At 51.7% G+C, this 24,586-nt stretch overlaps 2 protein-coding genes across 4 annotated transcripts in view; one reads left to right on the top strand and one right to left on the bottom strand.

Moving 5' to 3' along the window:
* MGAT4B (alpha-1,3-mannosyl-glycoprotein 4-beta-N-acetylglucosaminyltransferase B) overlaps positions 1-18,333 on the top strand; it is a 34,682-nt gene extending 16,349 nt beyond the window's left edge. For all 3 annotated transcript variants that reach the window (XM_015875667.2, XM_015875666.2, XM_015875668.2), the window contains exons 2-15: positions 5,208-5,387; positions 6,075-6,215; positions 7,157-7,290; positions 8,854-8,900; positions 10,826-10,939; positions 11,316-11,391; positions 11,946-12,060; positions 12,790-12,920; positions 15,184-15,291; positions 15,563-15,756; positions 16,142-16,220; positions 16,599-16,686; positions 17,100-17,212; positions 17,316-18,333. In XM_015875667.2, the coding sequence (XP_015731153.1) occupies positions 5,208-5,387; positions 6,075-6,215; positions 7,157-7,290; positions 8,854-8,900; positions 10,826-10,939; positions 11,316-11,391; positions 11,946-12,060; positions 12,790-12,920; positions 15,184-15,291; positions 15,563-15,756; positions 16,142-16,220; positions 16,599-16,686; positions 17,100-17,212; positions 17,316-17,339 (1,544 nt within the window). In that variant the 3' untranslated portion in view covers positions 17,340-18,333. The remainder of the gene's footprint in view (positions 1-5,207; positions 5,388-6,074; positions 6,216-7,156; positions 7,291-8,853; positions 8,901-10,825; positions 10,940-11,315; positions 11,392-11,945; positions 12,061-12,789; positions 12,921-15,183; positions 15,292-15,562; positions 15,757-16,141; positions 16,221-16,598; positions 16,687-17,099; positions 17,213-17,315) is intronic.
* A 709-nt stretch (positions 18,334-19,042) lies between these two features.
* Positions 19,043-24,499, bottom strand: LOC107320125 (leukotriene C4 synthase-like). Its single transcript, XM_015875674.2, has 5 exons — positions 22,275-24,499; positions 20,390-20,489; positions 19,561-19,631; positions 19,393-19,474; positions 19,043-19,317 (listed from the first exon to the last, which is right to left on the bottom strand). Exons 1-5 carry the CDS (start codon positions 22,342-22,344, stop codon positions 19,176-19,178), a joined length of 465 nt encoding a protein of 154 aa, XP_015731160.1. The 5' UTR covers positions 22,345-24,499; the 3' UTR covers positions 19,043-19,175.
* Positions 24,500-24,586: the final 87 nt, after the last annotated feature.

Here is a 24,586-nt window from a genome sequence, read left to right as displayed (position 1 = left end):
ATTACGCCAATTGCAAGATGAATAATCTCATATATTTTTTCTCTCCTCGCAGAGCAGGGCTTTTTCAGCCCTTTGATCATTCTCATCACCTTCTTCTAAAGCCCCTTTTAAGTCTGTAATAATACTCTTTTTTCAGAGGAGGTGAAGGCTATTCTGGGATTAGGCAGCATCATTTTAATAACGTTATAATCTTCGTGCTATTATTCCCCATCCCTTCCTCTGAGCAGACCAACATCTTCCTTGCCTCCCTCTCCATCCCTTCTCTCTCTGGGTTGCTGCTACCTGCAGTGCCAAGACGCTCTGAAGCTCCAGTCTCCCTCTCAGTTTATACTGTTAATTAGGAGCTGCCTGAAAAATACCTCGATTCCCTTTTCCTCCCCGATTAATTTGCATCTGTCAGCTTTGGTGTTAATTTTCCATTTTGTTGCCTTTTCTCCCTGTCATTTGGTTGGCTTGGGGCTTTGAGGAACTTATCTCTGTGTCGTTTCTGTACTTTGCTGCTTTGCAAATTCATCGCTTTCTCCAGATCCTTACTAAATCTAAGAGACAGGAGGTTTAATACCAAACCTTATGGCCTCCTCTTGAACCTCTTGCTATGATGAAAATTCACTGCCTAATAACATGTTCTTTCTCTTCTGATCAATAGCACTATTTGCCTCTTCTCTTCCTCAGCTGTTTTGCAGCAAAACAAATTGCCAGCTGATGCGTCCGTCTCATTAAATCCCTCGGACAAGTTGATAAAATCCCAGATGAACTGAGGGGCAGCTTTCTTCTGCAGATTCTGATGCTGGCTTATGCCTGCCAGAGATTTCTTTGCTTTGCCTTATGACAAAACCCAGGGGACCCGCACTGTTTGTGGAGCTTTTTATCTCTTTCAGTATGGCTCACCCTCATAGCTGTGCAGTGGGGACAGAAGGGAGAGCGGTCTGATGGCTGCTGGTACCCACAGGTGATGTGTGCATCCCAGGGTGGTTCTTTAGTGCTGAACTTCTGTGTCTTCACCTGCATCTCTCCAGGGATGTGTGCCTCTTTTTGGGAGTGGGATTTCTGTGTCTGCCATCTGGATATGGGTCACTGTCCCCATAGAACCTGCCCATCCCTGAAGTCTTACTGCTTAGGACTTTGGAAGCAAAAAAACACTAATTGTGGAAAGGAGCTGTTTGTCTTCAGAGCAGGATCAAAGATGTGAACAGTTCCTCCTCCTCTGCACCTGCAGCTGTTTTCCCAATAATAACGAGCTTTCTAGTGGTACTAATGACTTTCTATGGTGCTCTGTGTCTTGGTATTAACCACAAATTACAGCAGTGCTAATGTGAAGTGAACAAAGAAACTTGAAGTGTGTTTTTAGAAGCGGTAGCTGCAAAATGCCCAATGAGACTCAGTGTCCCAGTGATTCGGAGCACAGTGATGCTGCAAGTGTCACGTAATGTTTGCTGCATGATGCGCTTGTGTTTGCAACATGAGGATGCTGGGATGTTTGTTCTTCTTGTCAGGATGCAGCCAGGGGTATTTTGGCTGCTGGATTCTCCTCTCTCTTTCCCTCCCCACTAGTTGGTATTTTTGCCATCCGGGGCCGAGGTCACTCCGACAAGGCCGGGTGCTCGCTGTGCCTGCTGGTTTTTACACGGAAGGTTTGGCTTTCTGCTTTATCTCTGTCTGTGTGTTGTGAGCCCAGGACTGTGCTTTCTTTTCGCTGTTCCATCCCTGGAAACTCTGACGTGTGTGTGTTGATCGCAGCACTTGCAGCAGAAGGGTCAAAATGTGCCGTTGTGTTCTCGAAGCCAAGATTTCACAGAGATAAACAGATTAGAGGCTGGGAGTTGTTTCTAGTTTTTAAACAAAGTCTCTGGAAGGTCTTCCTAATGAGAGGAGAATCCAGCTCGCAAAGATTTGAGAGACTAGTGTGGCATTGAGGATTACAGAACTCCTGACTGTGTCTGTGCACATGAATGGGTGACCCTGAGAGGTTGCAAAGTGGCGGCTTTACGGCATTGGCCTTGTTTTGTGCCCATCTGCTGCTTTAGGCTCAGATTAGGCTTTTTGCTTTGATTCAAAAACTGGAATTGGGTAAGCAGGGTGGACGCGGGCACCTCAGCCCCTGCCTCTGCAGTGTCCCTTCAGTAGGGACAGAAACACAAAGCAGAGAATTCCTCTGTGGGCAGTGGGCGCCATTTTGGATGGAAGTGGGCACCATTTTGGATAGACAGGAGCCTTTGGGAAACCAACAGCTGGGGGCCCTGGGTCAAAACCAGACCTCTGGAGGTGCTGCTCCACATCAAAACCAAACCTTAGAGAGAAAATTGAGCCCAGGGTGCAGCCATTGGCCATGCATTGCCCAGTGGCCTGTGTGCTGCCATGCATGCAATTAGTGAATGGCCTGGCAGCCTGTGCCTGAAAACTGCTTTGGAAGGAGCATCGAGTGCAAATACTGAGTGTGGTGTGGTGTGCAAGGTGTTGTTTGCAGGGCACTGGGTTGGCACAGTGTCATCTGCAAGCACTGGAAGTCCTGCTTTGAAAGAGCTGATCTGCCAGGTCTGTCCTGCAACAGGGCAAGAGGTGATGACCTTAAGTTGCTCCAGGGGAGGCTCAGGTTGGGTTTTAGGAAAGAATTAACCTCCAGTAGTGTAGTAATGCATTGTAACAGGCTGCCCAGGGAGGTGGTGGGGTCACCATTCCTGGACATGTTCAACAGCCATGGAGATGAGGCACTGAGGGATGTGGTCGGTGGGCAGTATTGATGGGAGGTGGACGATTGGAGTAGGTGATCTTAGAGGTCTTTTCCAGCCTTACTGATTTGATGATTCGAAGTGCAAAGCAGTGTTACTGGGAACCCGTGGGTAGCTGTGCGCCCACCGCAGGCTTTGTCTCAAGCTGTCACTGTAACTGGTCACAATCGATCAGCTTTTAAATTTCATGAAATTTTAATTAAAGAATGGAAAGCCTACTAACGCATCACAGGACAAGAGCACTGGAAACAAATACAATTTCACTTCCAACCATTAGCCAGAAAAGCAGCAAATGGTTGACTGCACATCACCATCGCAGCCTAATGAAAAGTACAGCTCTTGGCATCAGTGGGCAGGTCATTAGTGCCTGAATAATCAGTGACATTTCCCTTTGCAGTCTGACACAAACGAAGTGCAGCACTCTGGAAAAAGCCATTAAGCACAAAGCCCTGTGCTCTGCTCCAGGTAGTGCAAAGGAGACCAGCATCAAGTGAGGAGGGGAAGCAAGGTTTGCTCCTAGTATTAAAAGATCCGAGCATGAAAAGCCCTAATCTGGGCAATGTGGGAGCTTTGAGGTGTGTTCTTACAGGTGAGAGCTACCGTCAGGTTAAGGTCCCGCTCAATGTGGAGTGAATTTAAATTCCTGTGGCAGCCCCTCATGCTGGGGATTACCCTGTTTCTTCTGCAAACCCTTCACTGTTTTCTCACTGGGAGCAGTACCATGCAGGAGAAAGGAGCTGGTGCTGTTTGTGCCCTGCATGTCGCCTGTGTCAGACAGAGCAGCAACCAGATCTGTTTGCCTTCCTCTCTTCCCTCCCCATCTTCCAGCCACTTTGCAGTCATGTGGAGAGCCATGAAGGTCTGTGGGGGCAGAGCCTTGTACATGTGTGCAGCCTGAGGATGGGCAGTGAGTCTGCAAGGACTGTTTGTGGGGAAGAGGCCCCATGGGGGGGAGCTTCTCGTAGGCAAAAGCAGTAAAGAGAGCTTGACTTGGAAGCATTGTTGTCTTGGAAACTCTGTGCTTTGGAGCTGGGCATGTTTGATCTTCAAAACACCCTTTTTTATTTGCTTGTGGACCCCAGAATAGAAACCCTCAGTGCAGTTGGTGTAACTGTTTTCATTCGCTCTGGTTTATGTTCATCCCTGGCTCGGAAGCTCCAGTGTAGTGCTTTTGATTGACTTAGCTGTCCTGGCTGTGTTCTGCTGTAGTTCTGTGAGATCTAACCTTACTGAAAACGTGTGAATGACTGGGGGTGAAAGTGTATGTGTACTGAGCACACAACTTGCATTAGTAATGGGGTAAAAAATGGCCAAGAAAAGTACATTAATAGCTAACCAACTCTGCTGCCAGCTGCTGTATAGTTAGTTATGGATGGAGGCACTCAGTAGTTTTATTGTTTAAGAAGGGCAGGCTGGTAAGATGTTGTTTGGAAATAAAAGGCTTTATTACCCTATGAGAAGTTACTCATTTATATATATTATTTTTATTATACTTCCTTAAGGTGCGTATCCAAACATTTGTACTGATATTAGCATCCCAGCCACCACTGCCAAGTGAAAGGCTTTGTTCTGCCTCACTTAGGAGCAGCAAGATGACTGTAATTGGTTTTGTCCTTTGGATCCCTTTGGGACTCCACAGTGAGGCAGCCTTGGCAAATGCCAGCATGGGCTGGGCAGTGGGCTTCTTGTGTTGGGCTCTGCTCCTCCTATAGATTCCCCTTGTCCAGACAAGTTGCAGAACCCCTATTGCTCACCTGCTGGCATCACCTCTGCTTACACACAGCATGGGAGGGATGCCACAGCTTGAGGCTGGCTGCAGGTGGCGTGGAGATGGGGGAGGCTGAGTAAAACCCTGTGGGAGTGGGAGCAGCTGTCTGTTTGTCTGCTGTGGGCAAAACTTTGTGGTATGCCTGCGCCTACCATTCCCACAATGACAGGCATCCCATCCGCAGCCGCTATGGCTGAGCAATGTAAAATCCACTCAATCCGGCCTTGGCAGCTCCTTCTCCCTGGAGATGCTGTGTGCCATCTGGAGAGGGCCCCCATGGTGCTGCTGCCTTTGCCCCAGTTATTCATGCCAGGCCATCTGCAGCAGCCGTGTCCCCAGCACAGCTGGCTGTGCAGTGCAGGTTCCCCTCCCTGTGAGCCCAAGATTTGGCTTCTGCTCACCCTGCTCATAGATGGTGCTTTGGAGCAGTCCTTGTGAGGGAATTTGGGGGTCTTTCCTGGGGTGCCATCTGCCAAAGCATCAAGGCTGGCAACCAAAAGTCCCTAGTTGTGTCTTCTTATGGAGACCAACTCGTCTATTGACTATGCTTTGTATATCAACCAGCTCTCTCCACCATAACTGATCAGTGTGTGGTAGACCACAGCTCCTTAAATCCAGGTTTGGAGGCATGGAAGGGATGTCTGCTTTCACTTTTGCATCTTGAATCCCTTCAGAGCTCAGAGGAAACACGATGCTCTCTTTGCCATCCGCAGGTGACGTTGTGGACATCTACCAGCGGGAGTTCCTGGCTCTCCGGGACCGACTGCATGCGGCTGAGCAGGAGAGCTTGAAGCGCTCCAAGGAGCTGAACCTGGTCCTGGAGGAGATCAAGAGAGCTGTCTCGGAGAAGCAAGCCCTGCGGGACATCAACCGCACCTGGAGCAGCCTATCTGGTGAATAGCAGGAGCAGAGGAGATGGTTTGGAGGTTGCTAGTGAGGAGGTAGAGAGGTGTGTGTGCAGGTAGGACGGTGCTCTTCTCCCTCCTGGCACCAGCAAACGGTGGAGTTCAGAGGTGTTTGTTGGGTTTTTTTGTTATTGAATGCAATAGATTTGGGAACTCTTAAACTCTTGTTTAACTGCAGGTACCTATGCATCATTGAGCATTGTGATTGCCTCTGCCAGTGATATTTGCCAACTTGCTTGCTTCTAAGTTTTTTTTCTTGCAAGTCATACGTGCCGTTCCCTATGGCTGTACTGAATGCATATGGAAAGTAGTGGGTATCTGGAGACAGGCAAGAGGAAGGAGTTAGACTGGCCGAGCACCCCTCGCCAATTTATTTGTTCATTTTTTTTAAGTTGCTCAGTTGAAGAAAATTGGATCTCTCTGTAAAGATCCGATTTGGCCTTCATTTGATCTTCATTCTCCCCCTTCCTTCCCAAATATTGTGGAAGTTCTTCAAGGCCCTCGTGGCTCCTGCTGAACTTTAATTGGGTTTGTGGTAGCATGTTAAAGGTTGGCCTCATTTCTTTATAACCCAGCAGTAGTCTCGGGTGGCCAGGCTGCTCTAAAAAGGCCTTTGCCTTGCAGTCTCTTCCTACATACCATTCCTTGCATATTGATTCCCTTTTCCTTTTTAAGACGAAACCAAGTTAAAACTGTGGAATATCACCAACAAGAATGTGCTGCACCTTCCCACCATCTTCCATCATTTGCCACATTTGCTGTCAAAGGAGAACAGTCTGCAGCCAGCCGTGCATGTGGGACAGGGGCGCACTGGAGGTAAATGGGAATTAGTGCTGCTTTAGTGCTCTTCCTCTCACCTGGTGCCTGTCCCTGCCCTTTCCTCCGGGCTTGGCTGCGCTGCGGAGATGAGCAGGACTGGAGGAACGGCTGCATGTATCATGTGAGCTTCCTTGGTGCTGCAGCACATGGGGTGGGTAAGCCACAGAGCATCTGCGTGCCAGTGTGTCATGGGGATGTCTGTGCTCCTAAAGTGTTCTCAGTGCTTCTCTCAGATGGTTTTTGCTGCTTTCCATCTCCAGAGTGCTCTAGGCTTTGCCTACAAGGAGGTTAGATGAAAGCACAGTTTGTGGAGACTCTAAACTGTGTTAGGAGACAAATCCCACCTGGAGCAGGACTTGGGTCCTTAAACATTTCCTCCCTGCTCCCAGATCCCAACCCAAAGCCAAGCAGCTGACTGATTCCTCTTAAACCAAGGTGCTTCTGGCCATGGGAGGGCTTTGGAGAACAAGAGTGTTCTTGAAGTTACCATTCATGTGCTGGAAATGACCTGGGGCAGGGAGAGTTTGGGACATTTCCTAAGTCTTTAGGAGAGAAAAGAAAGAGCCTCTAGTTCCTTTCTGCAATTCATAAAACAGCACAAAGCTGAGTTTGTTTGCTGATGGAACCTGCCCAGCATTAGGGACAACCAGGCTGCTTGTGGCTGTGTCTACCTTGATGCCCCAGATTTGCAAAACTGAGCATCAGCACAGCCTCAGCCCTCAGCTCACCATCCCCACAGGTGCCTGCAGAGTCCAAGCAGTGTGAGGACAGCAGTCCCAGCCATTGTGAGAGCACCTGACTGCAGTGGGTGCCCTGCCATGGGTGCACCAGGCTGCTACTGGCCTGTTCTGGGTGAACCGTGGGGTGGTCATGGGAATTGAGAAGAACGTCTTGTTCAGTGTAGCCCTTCTCTAAAATCTCTTCTTGGCCCTGGGCAGTGTCTGTTGTGATGGGAATCCCCAGCGTAAAGCGGGAGGTACATTCCTACCTTACGGACACCCTCAGCTCCCTCATCTCTGAGCTCACGCAGCAGGAGAAGGAGGACTCAGTCATCGTCGTCCTCATCGCCGAGGTAAGGTGGAGCTTGGCCTGTTGGTCCCACTTAGTGCCAAATAGTACAGCCATGTGCCTGTGGGCCTGGTCGTCTGGCCGGGGCAGATGAGCCCAGCCTTTGCCAGGAACATGAGACGCATCCTGCCCAGAACGAAGCACTAGGAAGGCCAGGGTGTGAGCACACAAATGTCTCACGTCAGCAGCTGCTGTGTGATGTGTGATTTCATTGTTGTCTATATCGTGCTACCTCTGGAAGAGTGCTGGAGTGATTGTTCCCAGACTGAGCTGGAGCAGCCCCGTGGCTGCATCTCAGGGGCCTCTCAGCCCCCCCCTGCAGCATCTTTGTTTCTCAGCCATTCTTTGAAAAAGGCCCTAACCTCTCTTCAGACCCAAGAGCCCACTTATTTGGGTCTGAGACTAATGTGCTGCGTTGCACTCATGTCTGGAGTCCAGAATCAGTTGCTGAATCCAGGGGCTAAAAAGCCTTGGTACATTAATCCATAAGAGCTGCTTTTATCTGTGGGTTTAGATGGTTATTTTTCTCCCCGGCTTTCCCCTCAGGATTATTTTTGTGAGCCCCAAATGCATTTGTCTTAATTTTCAGAAATCCACTGAGAACGATAAACCTCAGTGGCAATGATAGAGGGAGCAGCTCGAAGATAAATGCCTGGTTTTGAGGCCTCTTTCCCCATGGTTTGACGTTTTGAGTAGTGTTTGGCTTTTGGGCCCCTGGCTGCTAACTGTGTAACGGAGCTGGAGCCCTTTTTGGGGATGGAAGCTTCGTTCCCTCGAGAAAACCCTCCTTTGTGGCCATTCCAGCACAGCCACAGTGGTGACACATCCCTGCATTGCTCGTGTCACCTCCTCCTGGCTCCAGGGCAGTGACCTCAGTGCTGTGTCCACACATCCACCCGCATCCCGGTCCCGTGGTGCATGTGACCACCCAGAACAATGCAGGCACCAGGAAACACGCACGTTTCTGCTCCTGCCCTTTGCTCCTGGTGGTGTTTTCTTGGTTAAATGTTTTCTGTCCCGTTCCTGTCCCTGCTTAGCACTTATCTCGCTCCCTGATAGAGCCCTGCAGTGCCACTGACCTTTGCCTCCAAAACGCCGCAGGTTGAGTGCGAACAAACTGTTGGTTTGGGGAGAAAAGTGTTGAAATGAACCTGAAATGGATCTGCAGGCATGTAAATAAGCCCGTGTTTTTCACAAGAGGGGTGGAGATCCTTGTCTGCCGAGAGTGTTGTTTGGATGAAAGCCGGCACGTATGAAACAAGAAGCAGACAGCCCGGCGGTTAACGCTTTGTGCAGAGGCACGGTGTGGGCAGAGCGCAGTGCTGGGCTCAGAGCTCAGCATCCTGCACTGCTGCTGTGGTCTGGGTGCGATGGCTGGGGTTTGCCTCCAAGAAGGGCTGTGTCACAGTGGGGATTGCGCTGGGTGCAAGATGGGGAGATGTGGGTTGGAGGAGGATGATGTGGAGGTGCTGACAGCGTGCCCTGGGTGTATGCGAGATGATTTCTAAAGCATGGGGCAGCACAGGCTGGGCTGAAGGATCTAACACTGTGTAACTTCTGTTTTCAGACGGACGCGCAGTACACAGCCGGAGTGGCAGAAAACATCAAACACTTGTAAGCACTTGGAGTGACTGCGTGGGCCTGGGCTGCTCCTGCCACGGGGCAGGGGTGGCTTCTTCAAGGAGGAATACATGTCTTTCCGTGCCTCTTTCTTGTTGTTCTCTGCTTTGTTTGCTCTTCTTCAGTTCTGCATTGTCTTTGCTTTTGCTGCTTCCAGTTCTGGTTCCAAGATGTGTCCCATACGTAGCTTCCAATAGTCTGCTGTGTGCTTGCAGTATTCAACACACATGGCCACGCTGTTCTGTTTTTGCTCTTTCTGTGCTTTGGCAGTGCAAGAAGAGGGATTATTTAGCTTTGCAGTAATCCTGGCAATCATTGCTGTACCTGGAGTGGCCCTCTGCCTGCTCTGTGAGGCCGAGCAGCTGGGCAGTGCAGTAACACATCCACATGCTATAGTGCCTACAGAATCCATGTTTGGTTTTCCTCCTGCTCCCACTGGTTTGTGTTCCCCTTGTCCTAGGTGATAGTTACATTCTTCTCTCCCTAGCTGCTGTTTACATCCTGCAGCCTTTGTGGCTTTTGTAGTGCTATCAGGGCAGGAGCCAACAGCAGATCATTAACTGTGAGCCAGGCCAGGCAGTAACAGTGCCAGAGCTCAGAGGTGAAGGAAAAGATGGTGAACGAGGAGGCTCTGCCCACAGCCCAGCTCCTGCACTTGCATATTTCCAAAGGATGGCAGCAGCCACAAGAAGGAGGCTCTGCAGGGCAGTGTATCCCCGGGCCAATGATGGACGAGGGGTTGGGACGAGCGCCCAAGCGGAGCCGGAGGGCTGTGTGCCGGCCCTGGGAGCAGAGCTGAAACAGAGCCCTCCATCTTGCTGTGCAGAAGCTGGCAGCGCTCCCTCCTCCTGCCTGCTGGCTGCGGGACGCACGCAGCGGGGATAATGGGCCGATTGTCTGCTGCATCCTGATGGAATTGCTGGCCGCTGCTGCAGCGAGCGCTCCGTGTGGATGGCCTGCAACTTTAATTGGCCTCATGGTTTTATTTCTGTCCCCGCCCCCGTTCACTTTGCTTATTTTTCTTCCAAATGGAATGGAGGTGGTGTGGGGACAGGGAGTGCTGGGCTTGTGTTGCAGGAGGTGAAGGCGGTCGCTGCCTTGTTGCAGGCTTTATCAGCTCTGTTTCACTGCTGAGAATAGTTGGAAATGTTGCCGTTCCCAGGAGGGAACAGAGAAGGGAAAACTAAGTGAGAAGTTTTTGGCGTTCTCGCTGCTCTGCCTCCCTCTGCCACATCTCGCATCCTCCAGGCTCAAACAAACAAAGGAAATCAACCTTGCACCAAATGTTCTGGAAAAGGGCAATGTAAAAATAACCGGGATTCCCGCTTATCTCTGGCAGTTTCAGCAACCCGGTGCTGCTTGCAGCACTTCTGTACCTACATATTTTTCAGCTGAGTGAGATTTTTTTTTCTTGTTTGGGTTTGACTCTTTAAAGGCTTCTAAAGCAACATTGCAGGAAAAATAGATGCCAGTTTGATCAGGTGGAACTCCTGCCGGCTGTCCTGACTGCAGCGCAGCACGGCGCTTTAAGTGACTGATGAGAAATGCAGAACAGAATCGCTGCAAAATGACTCTTAATTACTGGCACATTTGGAAAATCTCTGAACGCCAGTGATGTCAGCAAGTCCTACCTTCGCTGTGTCAGTCTGCAGGGCCATTGGATCCTGCAGAGCAGTGGTGAGAGAGCAACTTCTCTCTGAAGCTGACTTGTGTGTTTTCTAAGTGCCATAAGCACGGGATGGTGCCTTCTGGGTGCTGGTCCCTGCTGGAGTCCTTTGGTGAGGATGGAGGTGCACTGGGGGAGGTTTCATCTTAGAGGCTGCCTTTTCTGTTTGGTTCTGTGGCTTGATGTTTACCCAGTGAGTTGGTCTGTGAAGGGCTATGTCAGGCGTTTATTCACTGCTGCCTTTTTCCCTCAGATTCCCGAAGGAAATCCACTCAGGTCTCCTGGAGGTGATTTCCCCCTCTCCACATTTCTACCCTGATTTCTCCCATCTGCGTGAATCCTTTGGGGACCCCAAGGAAAGAGTTAGGTAAGACTCAGTGATCTTAGAAGCAAGCAAATCCTTCATTAAACTGTAGCATCTCCCCCTCTGACTCCAGCAGGGAGAAAGCTTTACTGCAGTCCCACACAAGGCCTGAAAACTCACTTTGTCCTGGAGCTGGATGGATGTGGTGTCAGGCCATGGGCTGCTGACAGCCCTGCCTGGTTCACCTTGTGTGCAGTATTCCTGTCGGCTGAGTGTGGTGGGGGCTTTAACCCAGGTTTGCTCATTCTGAAAGCCCTCCAGTTGTGTGGCAGGTTGGATGGTTCAGTGGCACAAAAAGGAGCAACTGTGCCAGCTTCTCCAGCAGCAGCAGCAGTGTGCAAGGCAAGATGGGCACTCTCACTGCCTTCATCTTTTGCAGGTGGAGGACCAAGCAGAACCTGGACTACTGCTTTTTAATGATGTATGCCCAGTCCAAAGGCATTTATTACGTGCAGGTAGGTTTGGTGCTGGGGATGGAGAGGAGATGGTGATCTTCCATTTTTCTCATGCTTCTTTGTGTTTCACCCACTCTGGTGCATGGCTGGGCTGTGCCAACCCCAGAGACTGCTCACTCTGCAGGGGAGCAAAGCCCTTGCCAGTGTGTGGCTGCAGAGGGACAAGTGCCTCCAGACCCTGACTGCAAGTGGTGTGTCATGGCTTGTGGAGCATCTTGTAGCCATCACCTCCTCCAGCGATGGGGAAGTGACAGCTGATGGGAGTAGAGGCTGGTGGACACTGCTGTGTGTGAAGCACGGCTTGGCAGATGTGGCTGCTAAGTGTGGGGATGGCCAGGGGGTTTTCTAAGATGCTTCAGACTTGGAGACATCTTCCCTAGTCAGACCAGGAGCCCTTGCTTTGTTTACCTGTTAGGATCTGTTTGGAACATTTTCCAGCATAAACTAGACCTGTGCCAAAGCTTTCCTCCACTCTACAGTGTGATTGCTCTGCAGAGAGGCTCTTACTGGAACCTGAATGTGTCATTGGCACTGACTGTCCCTTCCTCTTGCAGCTGGAGGACGATATCGTGGCCAAACCAAACTATCTCAGCACAATGAAGAACTTTGCCTTGCAGCAGCCCTCTGAGGAGTGGATGATTCTGGAGTTCTCACAGCTGGGGTTTATTGGTAAAGTCTCACCCCCGCCCCAACAAGCAGAAGCACCTGCTGGGTGCTGTAAACAGGTCAGCTCTTGTCCAACAACTTGTGTCCAGGAGATGGTCAAAACTGTGGACTCGGTTCCTCATTTTTTTGCCACGACCCGTGTGTTTGCATAGAAAAATGGGCTCCTCCAAGTCACAGCTGACATTCACTTTTAATAAAAATAAACCTGGTTGGAGGCTCACCAGGCAGCCTGATGGCTTCGACATGACCAGTAGCTTTCAGGCTGGATTGGCTCTGGTGTTGCCTAACAGTGTACAAAAGGAAGTTTACATCAGCACAGAACTATTTTGGGAACAGCAGTACATGGTTGCAGTAGCAGCTTGATCTGTTATTCTGGATACTGGTTTGACTGGCTTAAAACCCAGTTTTCAGGGCAGGAAACGATCTGTCCTGCAGCTGGCTGAGTGGTTTTCAACCTCTCTCTGCTGAATGGAAGAGTTTTAGACCTTTTGGTTCTGCTGTGACCTATAAGATACTAATGCTTTCTAATTCTGCCGTGAATATTAAATCCAGAGCTGTATTAGTGGTGCCAGTAGTACTGGCACATAAAACAGAGCTTCATGTTCTTTCATTTACGTAGAGAAAGGGACACTTCTGACCTCCACAGCTCAGCCTCTTGAGTTTTTTCTTCCCAGCTCATTCTAGCCAATGTCCTACAACAGCTGCTCCCTTTTCCCTATTTTTGTGTTGTAGGAAAAATGTTCAAGTCTCTGGATCTGAGCTTGATCGTGGAGTTCATACTGATGTTCTATAAGGACAAACCCATTGACTGGCTGCTGGATCACATCCTTTGGGTGAAAGTCTGCAACCCTGAGAAGGACGCAGTACGTAAACAGCCTGCATGGAAGGGAAAGTTCCCTTTGGGAGTGGGAAGAAATGTGGTTGGTCTGTACCTGCAGAGGCTTTGGAGGGTTGTGTCCATGACCTCTGGTGCTAGCTGGCTTAGCACTGAGCCTTGCTGCTCCTTTGGGCTTCTTTATGGACAGCGCAGGATGGAGTGTTCAGCCCTTTCTGCAGCTGCCATAATTCTTTCTGCATCTCTCTGGGCACCAGCAGGCTGTTCCTGCAGCAGAGCAGCCGTCCCCACACCGTACCCTGGAATAACCCTTGGCTCAGCACTCATGTAGCATCCCCGCAGGGAGCCCACACGGGCTGCCCTCAGCTGACCCTCCCTGCTCTGCTTCCCAGCAGCACGCTGGCATCTCACTGCAGCATCTGGGAGAGTGCAGAGTGCTGACACGGAATCCTGCTTTGTGCTGCCTCGTGGAGTCAGCAGCAGAAAGCCCTGCACCCGCAGGCTGTGTTTTAAGTCATAGCAACAGCGGCAGGGGGCTAAACTAGGTGGGATGGGCAGAGAAGGAGTGAGGGTGAGCATGAGTGAGATGAGCTCACCGCCGTCTCCCCACCTTCCTCCCTGAGCATCCTGTCTTTATTCATGCACTGGTTGTGCTCTCCTGACAGACAGTGAGCAGCTGAGTCCCAATGGCCCAGAATAGCTGCGTGTTCAGAGCCAGCAGCCTGGGCGGGACCTGGTGGCCACAAAGACCTGATGACATGTGCAGGGCAAGCAGTCACACTGGGGCTAATATATTATTTCTCCTTCAGGGTCAGGGCTGGGTAACAGCAGCCCCCAGGCCTCTCTGCTGGCCCCCAGTGACCTCTCAGCCTTGGGCAGGGTTGGGGCTGTAGGGATGGAGTAGGGAACGGTGCTGCCCTCTGTGCCCCCTCCCTGCAGCCTGAGATGTGGTTCAGCACAGGTCCCCCCACGCGGCTCCATCAGCTCTGCTCAGCTCCCGCCTGGCAGAGTCCTCACAAGGGCTTCCCAGGGGAACCTGCAAACCTCTTAAATGTGTTGCCTTTTTAAAAATTAACCTACTTTCCGTGTGGATTTCTGGCTTCTTTTCCCTACTGTTTGCATGATTAACTCTGCACCGCTCCCTTTCTAACACGACTCCCACTTGTAAATCCTGCTGCGCCGAACCAAGTCAGTAGCACTGAGGGTTTGTCTTTTTGACTGAAAGTTTGTTTGACCTGAGCTTCCACCGAGCGCTTTGTCTGCTCTGGATGAATCCTGCTTTTCCTTTCTGAACTAATTTTAGATTTACCTGAGGCAGAGCTGTGTAAATGGATGGCCTTGATACCACCAGCTGAGCCCAGTCCTGGCTTCACTGGGTCGGTGTTGCTGTCAGCAAATGCTTCTTTAGAAGAAGTAATAAAAGAGAGAAGGAGAAACCAGGAGATGCCATAGTCCCCTTCTGTCCCCTTCCCCCTTCTCTGCCCACCCAGAGATGAGAGCTGACGGCTGCTCTGCGGGGCCGCGTTTGTTGTCACTGGCAATGAGCAGGGCTGCTTTTAATTTTCTAATGTAATGTGAGCTGATTAGGGGATAATCTGCTGGCAGCCCACTGGGATGTGCCTGGGGTTTCACAGCTCGGGGATGGTGGCAGTGCTGGGTGTCACTGCCCAGTGGTGCCGAGCAGGTGAGTCAGAGGAAGGGGAAAGAAACACAGAAAGCCCAGGCCCAATGCTACCGTTCCCCTCCCCGTGGCTCTGCTCTGTGCTCTTGGAGCTGTTATCCTTCCCCTCCTCATCATCTCTCTCCCCATGGAGAGCACTGGCTGCAGCAGAGCTGCACGTGTGGGTTCATTACGTGGTGGGATGGGCGTGAAGCAGCAAACAGCTTTGGCAGCACACAACAGAAACTGCCAACAGACTGAAAAGTGCCCAGTGATGAGAGACTGTGACTGCTGCCTGAAATAGCCCAGAACTTACTGTCACTTCAGAAATAAGAGATCCTGAGCTCTGAGTCATAGGGAAAGGGCTTTCCAGGTAAGCCAAGGACAGAAGAAACTGAATTCTCTGCCTGTCCCTACCTCACAGCACCCAGAGATTTGCTCATCGTTGGCCAGGAAGAGCTTAGCAATGAGGAACATGGCAGTGGGCTGTGAGCCCTGGCTGCTCATCAGACCCAGACACAAGGGTGGTGGCCTTGATGTCCCTGGGTTCAGTCATGCCCTCAGGGGTTTCTGTTACTGATGCTGGATGCTGACACGTGGGGTGGTGACGTGGGGGATGTTCCCATTTCAGAAACACTGCGACAGGCAGAAGGCGAACCTGAGGATCCGCTTTAAGCCCTCACTCTTCCAGCACGTGGGAACACACTCCTCGTTGGCTGGGAAGATCCAGAAGCTGAAGGTGGGTACTGAGCAGTCTCTGACCCCATAGTGGAGACATCCCCTCTGCTGCTGCAGACAAATCAGATGGCATAAGGCCTGTGATAAGCTGCCCCTCAGCTGGCAGAGAGCTGCTGTGATGGAGAGTTCTGAGGCACAGGGAGCAGCAGTGCTCCATTCTCCACTGTGCAAATCGAGAGCTTTTAATTTGCACTGCCTTGTTGGAAGCCCCATTCCTCACAGCAGAGAGCAGCTGGTGACCCTTTTCTGCTTCTTGCTTTGCCTCCATCAAGGACAAGGACTTTGGCAAGCATGCCCTGCGGAAGGAGCACGTCAACCCTCCTGCGGAGGTGAGCACCAGCCTGAAAACCTACCAGCACTTCACCCTGGAGAAGGCTTACCTGCGAGAGGACTTCTTCTGGGCCTTCACACCCACTGCTGGAGACTTCATCAGATTCAGATTCTTCAAACCACTCCGCATTGAAAGGCTGGTGCTTGGGGGCTGCTCGGGTGGGGACACCGGGTGGGCGCAGTGTGAGGAGATGCTTCTCTCATGTTCTCCTTGCTCTCCCATTTGGTTGAATTCTTTGCCCATCCCCATTGTAGCTCCCTGGGAAGAGGGAGCAGTGCTCTGTCGGGGGGAGAGCAATTTGGCCTGACCCTTTTTGGTGGGTCCATGTCAGCTGGAACCCTTTGCTTTCCTGCACTTAGGAACAACCCATAGTGTGCCCATCTGGCACAGGTCTTCTTACCAACCAGGTGCTTTCTGGGAAGGCACCTCTTAGGCTGAGATGTTTGATGGCTCATTTGGGTAAAGGTCATCTTGTCCCTGTGCTCAATGGAGTTTTCTGTGGTTTTGGACTCTGTCACAGGTTCTTCTTCCGCAGTGGAAACATCGAGCACCCAGAAGACAAGCTCTTCAATACCACTGTGGAGGTTTTGCCGTTTGATGTAAGTGTTTTAGTGAGAGCTGAGACACAGGGGGAGTGGGAAGAAAAAGAGGTTGGAGGAAGTTCTCAGTGGTTCCCCTGTCAGGAGAACCTCAAGTGCCTTTGGGAGGCGCTGGCAGCCCGAGCAGCTGATCCCTGGTGTGGAATCACAGGGCTGGGGCTGCCTATAGAGGATGCCCAGGTGGATGGGGTGGCTGCAGAGGAAGGGCTAGAGCGGGATGTGCAGCTCCTTGTGCCAGGCAGGGGAACCACAGGGCGCTGAGACCTGCAAATGGCCGGGGGTGCTGTGGGGGTGGCTCTGGGGGTTGCTACTATTGCCTGGGGCTTTGGGGTGGCTCTCACTGCTGGTCCTGAGCTGAGAGCTCCTCTCCATCTGCAGAGCCTGCAGTCGGACAAGGAGACCTTGCAGGAGGGAAGAGGTACAGCTGTCAGATACCACAGGACAACCGATGGCTACATCCAGATAGGTACGGCAGGGAGGAGGCCCTGCACCCATCCCCTGTGCTTGTCTTTACACTCTTTGTTTGGAAAACAGGGCATGGGCATTGAGTGGGATTTTTTCCTTTTTTTTTGTTTTTATTATGCCCAAAGTGGGACATGGCAGCAGGCTGGATGCTTGCTAATGCTGTGGAAGGAAGCACTGCCCCCTGTGCCTTAGCCTGTCTCTTGTCTGTTACAGCACAGCGCTGCATCCGTCTACACACTCCCCATTTTGTTCTAACTCATGGTTTCTGTTCTCTCAGTGTAGCAAAGTGCACTCTGTGCTTCAATGATGGCTTCATAGTTGGTCTCAGCCCCTCCCTGTAGCCTGGGCCCTGTCTTATGGTCCTCTTGGTCCCCCTGCTCTGCCAGCCCCACCTCCCTTGTGCTCTCCCACCAGGCTCCTTCTCCAAAGGTGTAGCAGAGGGTGAGGTGGATCCGTCCTTCGGGCCGCTGGAAGCCATCCGCCTGTCCATCCAGACCGACTCCCCAGTGTGGATCATCCTGAGCGAGGTACACGCTGCTCTGCCCCAACCTTATCATCTCCAATGTTATTCCATGCTGTGTGACATGCTGCATTTACACGGGATTGCTTCCTTCCCTCCTCTCCTTTCAGATTTTTATCAAAAAAGCAGAGTGAAGCTGGCACGATGAAGGATGGACACACGTAGCACCCAGCTCCTTCTACCTCCCCCCACTCTTCCTCATTCCTGAGCTGGCTGAGATGCGGGGACCGCGATGCCAGCGAGGTGGCACCTGGCTGCTGGGAGGAGCTCCACTCTGACCTGCGGGTGCCAGGCAGCCCTCAACACCTTGGCTTCGAGGCCAGCACTGGTGCTGCGGGGCTGGGACAGACCTTCCTCTGGAAGGAGGAAAAGTAAAAACCAAGCTGCCCTGCAGAGGGGTGGCTTTGCTTCCCTAGGCGAGACCCAGGCGCTCACCGCTCCTCCTTTGTCAGTGTGTGGGGCCGTTTGGTGTTGGGATGAGCTTTAGCAATCATGGAGAATAAAAGCACCTTCAGCCCAAGAAAGGGGAACGGTGGCTGTATTTGGGGACAGAGAGGGCCAGGTTCAGACAGTTCCATCCTGCCCCTGCTTTGCAGGCTGATGCACGGGCGCAGGATCGCTGGGATGGGAACAGCCAGGGATCAGCGTGTGCATCGCTGTGGCACAGGCACTGATCCTGACCACAGCTGTAGATACCGTGGGGGTGAGGACAGACCCTCCTGTGCTGGAGGAGGGGAAAATCCAGCAGGGGGTTGGAGCTCTGAGTATTGGCAGGGAATAAAATAAACGCCACACTGTGCCTGCCAGCATCGATCCCGGCCCTGTAACTCATGGTGAAGTCTCCAGTGTCTTCATGCCTTGAGATTGAGTGCAGAAAAGAGCTTTTTCAATAACTATTACTGGTTGGTGTGAATTTTTTTGGACATAAAAAATGCAGAAGTAGCCCAGTTCAAAAATAGTAGGGATTAGTGTAAATCCCAATGTCTCTTCAGCTATACACTGGAATGCATTATACTACTTTAACGTGCTGTATTTTTTATTATTGGATACATTTGATTTTTCAAGTACATCTCTATATATAAATATATAAAATAACGTGCACTGTAATAAAAGCAGAATTTAAACCTTTGGTGCAGCTGTGAGAGGCTTTTGGGGCGGGCTGGCATTCAGTCGGTGCTGTCCCTGCTTCCTGCCCCGGGAATAAAAAGCTTTCATCTGCTCTTTGCTCAGCTGGGAGCAAGGAATGAACCTGCACCTCCAAAGTGCAATTGTGAAATGGCTCTTGGGAAATGTGCTGTGAATTTGCAAGAGCTCTTCTGCTCAGCAGCGGCTTCAGCAGCACCTGGGGCTGCAGCAGAGGGTGTGATGTGAACTGTGGAAGGGCAGAGACCTGCAGGGGGAGGTGAGGGCTGAGGAACCACCATTGCACCAGGGGAGGTTCAGATTGGATGTTAGGAAATGTTTCTTCTCAGAAGGAGCAGTGATGCAGTGGTACAGCTGCCCAGTGGGGTCACCATCCCATGGAGATGTGGCACTGAGGGACATGGTCAGTGGGCTTTGGGGGGGGGGCTGGAATTGGGGCTCTTAGGCTTGAATTCGGGCTCTTATGGGTCTTTTCCATCCCCAATGATTTTGTGATTAAAGGCAGGGACAAGCACAGGTGTTACTGTTTGGACACAGGCTGACCTGCCTCCCCCCCTCCCCTCAGTGTTGGTGAGGTTTTAGACAAGCTCATACCCACTTTGTGATCACAGAAGCTTTTCCCATGGGGCCCATCAACCTGTGCCATTCTCACCCTCTGTCCCCAGCCCCCTTTGGCAATGAGAGATGGTGCCTATTGAGAACAGGCATTTATTTCTTGCACGTCCGCGATGTGACACTCCAACAGGGATGATGAGGTGGGTGGCAGGACAGGAGGCTGACAGTCACAGCGGGGCTGAGCTGAGCGCTGCAGGCAGCCGTGGGTTCACTCAGTGGGCACCGAGCAGCCGGAGGGGCCACACCAGCACCCACGGGCAGGATGGGGGCAGCAGGAAATGTGCCAGCAGCCCGGCCACCGCCAGCCCCAGCAGCAGCCACAGCAGCCAGGCACTGGCATACAACGGCCCCAACCTGTGAGCAAAGCTGTCAGCCAAGGGCCGGACCCACGGGCCACGTCCTGCTCCAGGCTGAGCTTTGGGCACTCACCGTCCCTGTGTGTCCTGCACGTAGCCCCAGAAGTAGCGGACACGTGCATGGAGGTACAGCACACCACAGGATGCGGCCAGACCTGTAGGGCCAGAGGCTCTGTGTGTGCTCAGGGGATGCAGATGGGCACAGCTGCCCCGGGCTGCATTACAACTTGCTGCCCCTTACCTTGATGGAAGAAGATCCCAGAAACCCAGAGGAGAGAGAGGAAGATGGGGAAGTACTCGGAGCAGTTCGCCCTGTGAGAAGCAGAGAACAGCAAAACCCACAGCCAGTGGGTGCTCAGGACATCCCAGAGCTGCACCCAGAGACACAGTGACTGTATGGAGCCCTGGGCAATTCAGTCTGAAGTTTGGCCAAGGAGTCTCCGAAGCTCAGGGAATGCAGCCAGAGCGGGAGCTGGAAACTCTGAGGAAGCAAAGCTCCAGCCTGAGTGAGGGAGGCTGCCAGCTCTCCATAGTGATACATCAATACCTCCCCCCTCTCCCTTAAGACATAAAAACAAATGACCTATTTGCATCCTTTTCCACAGGGAAAAGAAAGAAGGGAGGAAGAAAGCACAAGGAAGAAAGCCCCTGGGCAGCCCTGCAGGGAGCCATTGCAGGATGGGGGCACTCAGCACAGCACACACTGTGCGGGTTGGCCCTTCGTGGTGCCACTGAAGGAGCTGAGCAGGTCTTGTTGCAGCTCCACCACCATCTCCCTCCTGCCGGCAGGGACACACATCAGCTCTGCACTCAGTGTGCTCCTGCTCAGCCAATTCCCTTCAGCTGCTGATGGAACAGCACAGCCAAGATAAAACACGGACCCTGGTGCGTGCTGGAGGCCAGAGGGGTCAGCCAGCACTTCTTGCTCCATTGGAGCAGAGGAAGAAGGAAAAGCCCTCAACACATGCCCACAGGAGCTCTGACAGCACCACGACTTCAGGGCTTTCCTGACATGGACATTTAACCCAAGCAATATCTGGGTGCAGCCACCACAAACAGCCAAACCTTACTGAGCCCTGAAGATCCGCTCGAACTCGGGGTGACCCGTTGTCTCCGGGGGAGAGATCCTGTACTTGCGCCGGGCGTAGATCACCTGCAGTGCAAAGTAGGCTGGAACAGAACAGCAGAGGGTGAGTGCCCAGCAGGGCTGTGTTCAACCAGGCTTTGAGCAGCTCAGAGCAAAGCACAGGCTGGAGGAAAATGGCACTTAATGCTCCCCACTGCACCTAGCGGGCCAAGGATGGCATCACACTGCACAGCAGCAGCCAAACGCTGGGATGTTGTTAGACCAATTAGAGATACCCACAGAGACAGCACTGTGATGGGGGTAATGAGCTCTGACACCTCGCTCCCATAGGGCAGCCCTGTGGCTGGAGTAGCTCGAGGAGGGAGCGAGGGGCTCAGGCCAGGAAAGGTCACACCACAGTGATGAGGATTGGGACCATTCCATCCTCTGATGAACGATCACTGCTCCCACAGGGGGCTGCTGGTGACGTTTCAAGAGCTTATTTTGTTGAAAATAAGGGTGTTCATCCAGGGGAACACAGAACTATGAGACAGGCTGTGGTTGCTGTGGCAGAGCTGTGGTTGGGGTCAGCGAGGTGCTATAGGGCACTGAGAGGCAGATGAGGAGCCCACGAGGACCGCACTGTGACCACCCTACTCTGAGACAGAGGATAAGAGCAGAGCAGCAGGACACAGAGAGGAGACAGATGTTGCAAGATTAAAGATGAATGAGAGCCACACATGCCTGCAGAAATGCAATAGAACAGACGTAGAGGGAAAGGGAATTAGAAATGTAAATAATCTGGCTCTATGTGACCTATTACACAACGTTATCCACTTAAGATATCCACCGAAATGCACTGAAGATGACGTGCACGTGTGCTAATGCCCTGAGCACAGCCCCACATGAGTGCTGGGGGAGGGAGAGGGGATGAAGAGCATTACCCTTATGGGGACAGCTGAATGAGTCCGATCCCACACACAGGTTTGGGGCAGTGCCCTGCGGTGTGACTGGGCCAGGGAGCAGAGCAGAGGTTGGAATGACCAGGGGCTGAGAAGCTGCACTGCACAAACCTCCTCAGAGGGATGAAGAGCTTGGCCTGCTCTGCAGGACCCTCCAGATCATTAACTCATTTCAAGCATTCATCTTTCCTTCCCTGTGTGCTGAGTGCTCCTTCCATCCCCACTTCTATTAGTAACCAAAAATGCATGAGACAAAACACTCCCAGTTGTTTCTCAGTGAACTGTCAATGAGAAATGACTGATGACTCTGAGTTGTGAACCCCCTTCTCCAAGCAGCACACCAGGGTTTGAGGTGAGACCTGCACTGAGATGCACCACCTGATGGCTGAAAACAACACAGAGCCACATCCAGCAGCTGTGAGCAAAGGGCCGACAGCTCCACGGGGATGGAGCAGCAATAAGGACAAGAGCAGCAAAACCACCCTAAAGAATGGGTCGGAGGGCTGAGCACAAGGCACGGACAGAACACAGCTCCCTGCATACATCTGATGTGTGTTTGACTTCTCCACCTTTGTTTCAGCCCCTTCCAACCATGCCAAGCCACATACAACCTACTGAAATTCTATTGCAAACCACTCTGCTTTCAACCATTCAGTCACTGATGGCATCCTAAGCTTAGAAGTGAAACTTCAGCCCCGTTTCCCTATAGGACAGAGGCTTTCAGGCTCACACACCTTTTACTGCCCCAGTGACATCCATAGACATAATGCCTCCAACCTGGAGCAGCCACCACTGTGCAACCACTCACCCTCACACAGGGCAGCAGCTCCCATCCCACATGCACATCAAAAAGAACCAGGGAGCCAGCTCCCCATCATTTGATACAGTCAGGTTAATTAGCAGCTGACACAAAGGTGATTTATTTACCTTGCTCCAGGACTCCCAGAACAGTGACAGCAGCCAGCAAGTCCACCTCATCCCTCATGTTGCCCTCCATGATCCAACGCCCCAACGAAGCACAGTAAGAGCAGCTCTCCAGGTGCTCCTCCTACCCCTGCACACCCCACAGCAGAGCCCTATTCCCACACACAACACGTGTTTCCTCTGGGTGTTCACTCCCCCCACACTGCTCAGCCTTCCAGCCCACTGCCAGGGGAGCAGCACTGTGGGCTGTGTGTGCTCAATGCGATCCTTGCACCTGTACAGGTTTGGCACTCAGGTTGATTTGTATTGAAAGATGATGAGGTCTTCACTGCTCACCCCAATCACTTCTAAAGGACTTGTGTTCTGCATGAGGTTGTGCAAATATTCCTGAGTACTCTCAAAGTAACGACGTGATCTGCTGCTCCTGTTCCAACATACAGAACTGGTCACGGGAAGGACTTCCAAGACTTTAGTGGCACCTTCAGCAGAGCGTTGGGATGCTCAGCCCATGAGCAGTGTAAGCTCACACAGTGCAGCCCTTTCGAGCTCTCTCTGTCGCTCCTTGTGGTTTTCTGGTGCCGTCACAGTTCTGCAGTATCACCATTTCCTGGTTAAAATACAAGCCAAAAGCCAAAAGCCCTCCCTGCAGAAAAGGTGGCAGCATGGAGGGAGAGGGGGGAGGAAAGAGATGGCTCAGAAATAGCACAGTAAGATCAGAATTACAAGCATGACATGTAAAGAGCAGCAGTATTTCATAGTCCTGGATGGCTTCTTTTCCTTAATCACAAACACCAAATAGACAGCGGGTCAAGAAGTGACAAACTGGCCTGGAACAACAGGATTAAAATAAAAGAGTGCTCTGACTTCAAGGTTTTAAAACCAAACAGGAGGGAGAGAGAAAAGAAGTTTTCACCTAATGTTGATGGAGAGAAGCTGCAGGGAAAGGCTGAGCCGTTGTATCTCTCCCTGTGCAGATGCACACACAGCTTTATGCACAGCACCAACAAGGAACGGACAGACCTGTGGCTCACCCTGAGCAGGATGCTGCAAGTTCTCATTTCTGTTTCCCACCTTTGACTTCTCAGAACCCCACTGCAGCAGCTTCTTGAGCTGACTTCAGCACCACTTTGCTCAACTCCATAGCTGTGCACTGCTGGCAAAGCACACACAGCGCAGCACAAGTGCTCCCTATCCTCTCAAAACACAACTGGATTTGGGGTCCTGCAGGCTGCTCACAAGCCCAGACTGAAGGTTCACTGCTCTACTGCCATGGAACAGAACCTGTTGCTGACCCACAGCTTCACATGGGGCACCTGCCCCTAAATTCAGACAGGAATATCAGACTGCTTTTGCTTACACCATTCCGGCAGCCATCCAACATTTCAACACCAGCCAAAGAACAAACCCCAACGTTTGGTGTGTGGAGAACTGTCCTTCAATGTGCAAAGCTGATTAAAACTCTGCCTACGTCAGGGGATGCTGGGAATTGCTGTAACGTGTGAGAGGAACGCAGCCTTAGCGAGAAACACAGTTGTCACACTTGGTAGATTCTTCTTTATCTGTGATTGAAGATATCTGCTTCATCTGTGGTTGGAGAGAGATGAGAGGTATTAGTTTGGAACTCCAGATTAGATACCATCAGTTAAAAGCTGTGCTTAAACAGGAAACAATACATAAATGACTGAATTTGTAGCTTTACTGCAAGCAGCTCGATTCACTGCTGAGAAAACTGCTTCAGAACAGTTGAGCAACCCATCGAGAATAACTAGTTTGCAAGACTGTGCTGAAACCCAAACTTACACCCCTAACAATGCTGACTCTCCTGGATGCTGATGGAGCCACAGATTTGTGTTCCATTCCTGACCATCCTATGTAGTGTTCAAAGCAAGAGCCCCATCAGCAGCACCGGATCCATCCTGCCACTGTTTGCCAGCACCTTCCCACCCCACTACGAGGTGACCACAAACCTAGAGACATGGCAGCTTTAACCCAAACTCCTCACGTAGCTGCTGCCAGCATTTCAGAACTCTGACGCTGCACATCTTTCTCACTTTCACATTTGGAAATAAAAGAAGCAAAGCGATGCTTAATGACCAACCCCTCTGCGCTCCCAGCACCCAGAGGCAGCGGCTGCAGCTCCTTTGCAGAGTATTTTCTGCAATCTCTTTATGCAGCACTGGCTGACGCTGCCTTTCTGTAGCATAAGAACTGGTTAAGACACAGCAGGTTGGACAGAGCTGCGTGCTGGGATGAGGGGAAGCATCGGGCTACAAACAGCGCTGAACCCTCTGCTGCTCAGCTCCCACAAACGTATA

The sequence above is a fragment of the Coturnix japonica genome, chromosome 13 (assembly GCF_001577835.2).
Source record: "Coturnix japonica isolate 7356 chromosome 13, Coturnix japonica 2.1, whole genome shotgun sequence".
NCBI lineage: Eukaryota > Metazoa > Chordata > Aves > Galliformes > Phasianidae > Coturnix > Coturnix japonica.
This window is presented reverse-complemented; position numbering and strand designations above follow the sequence as displayed.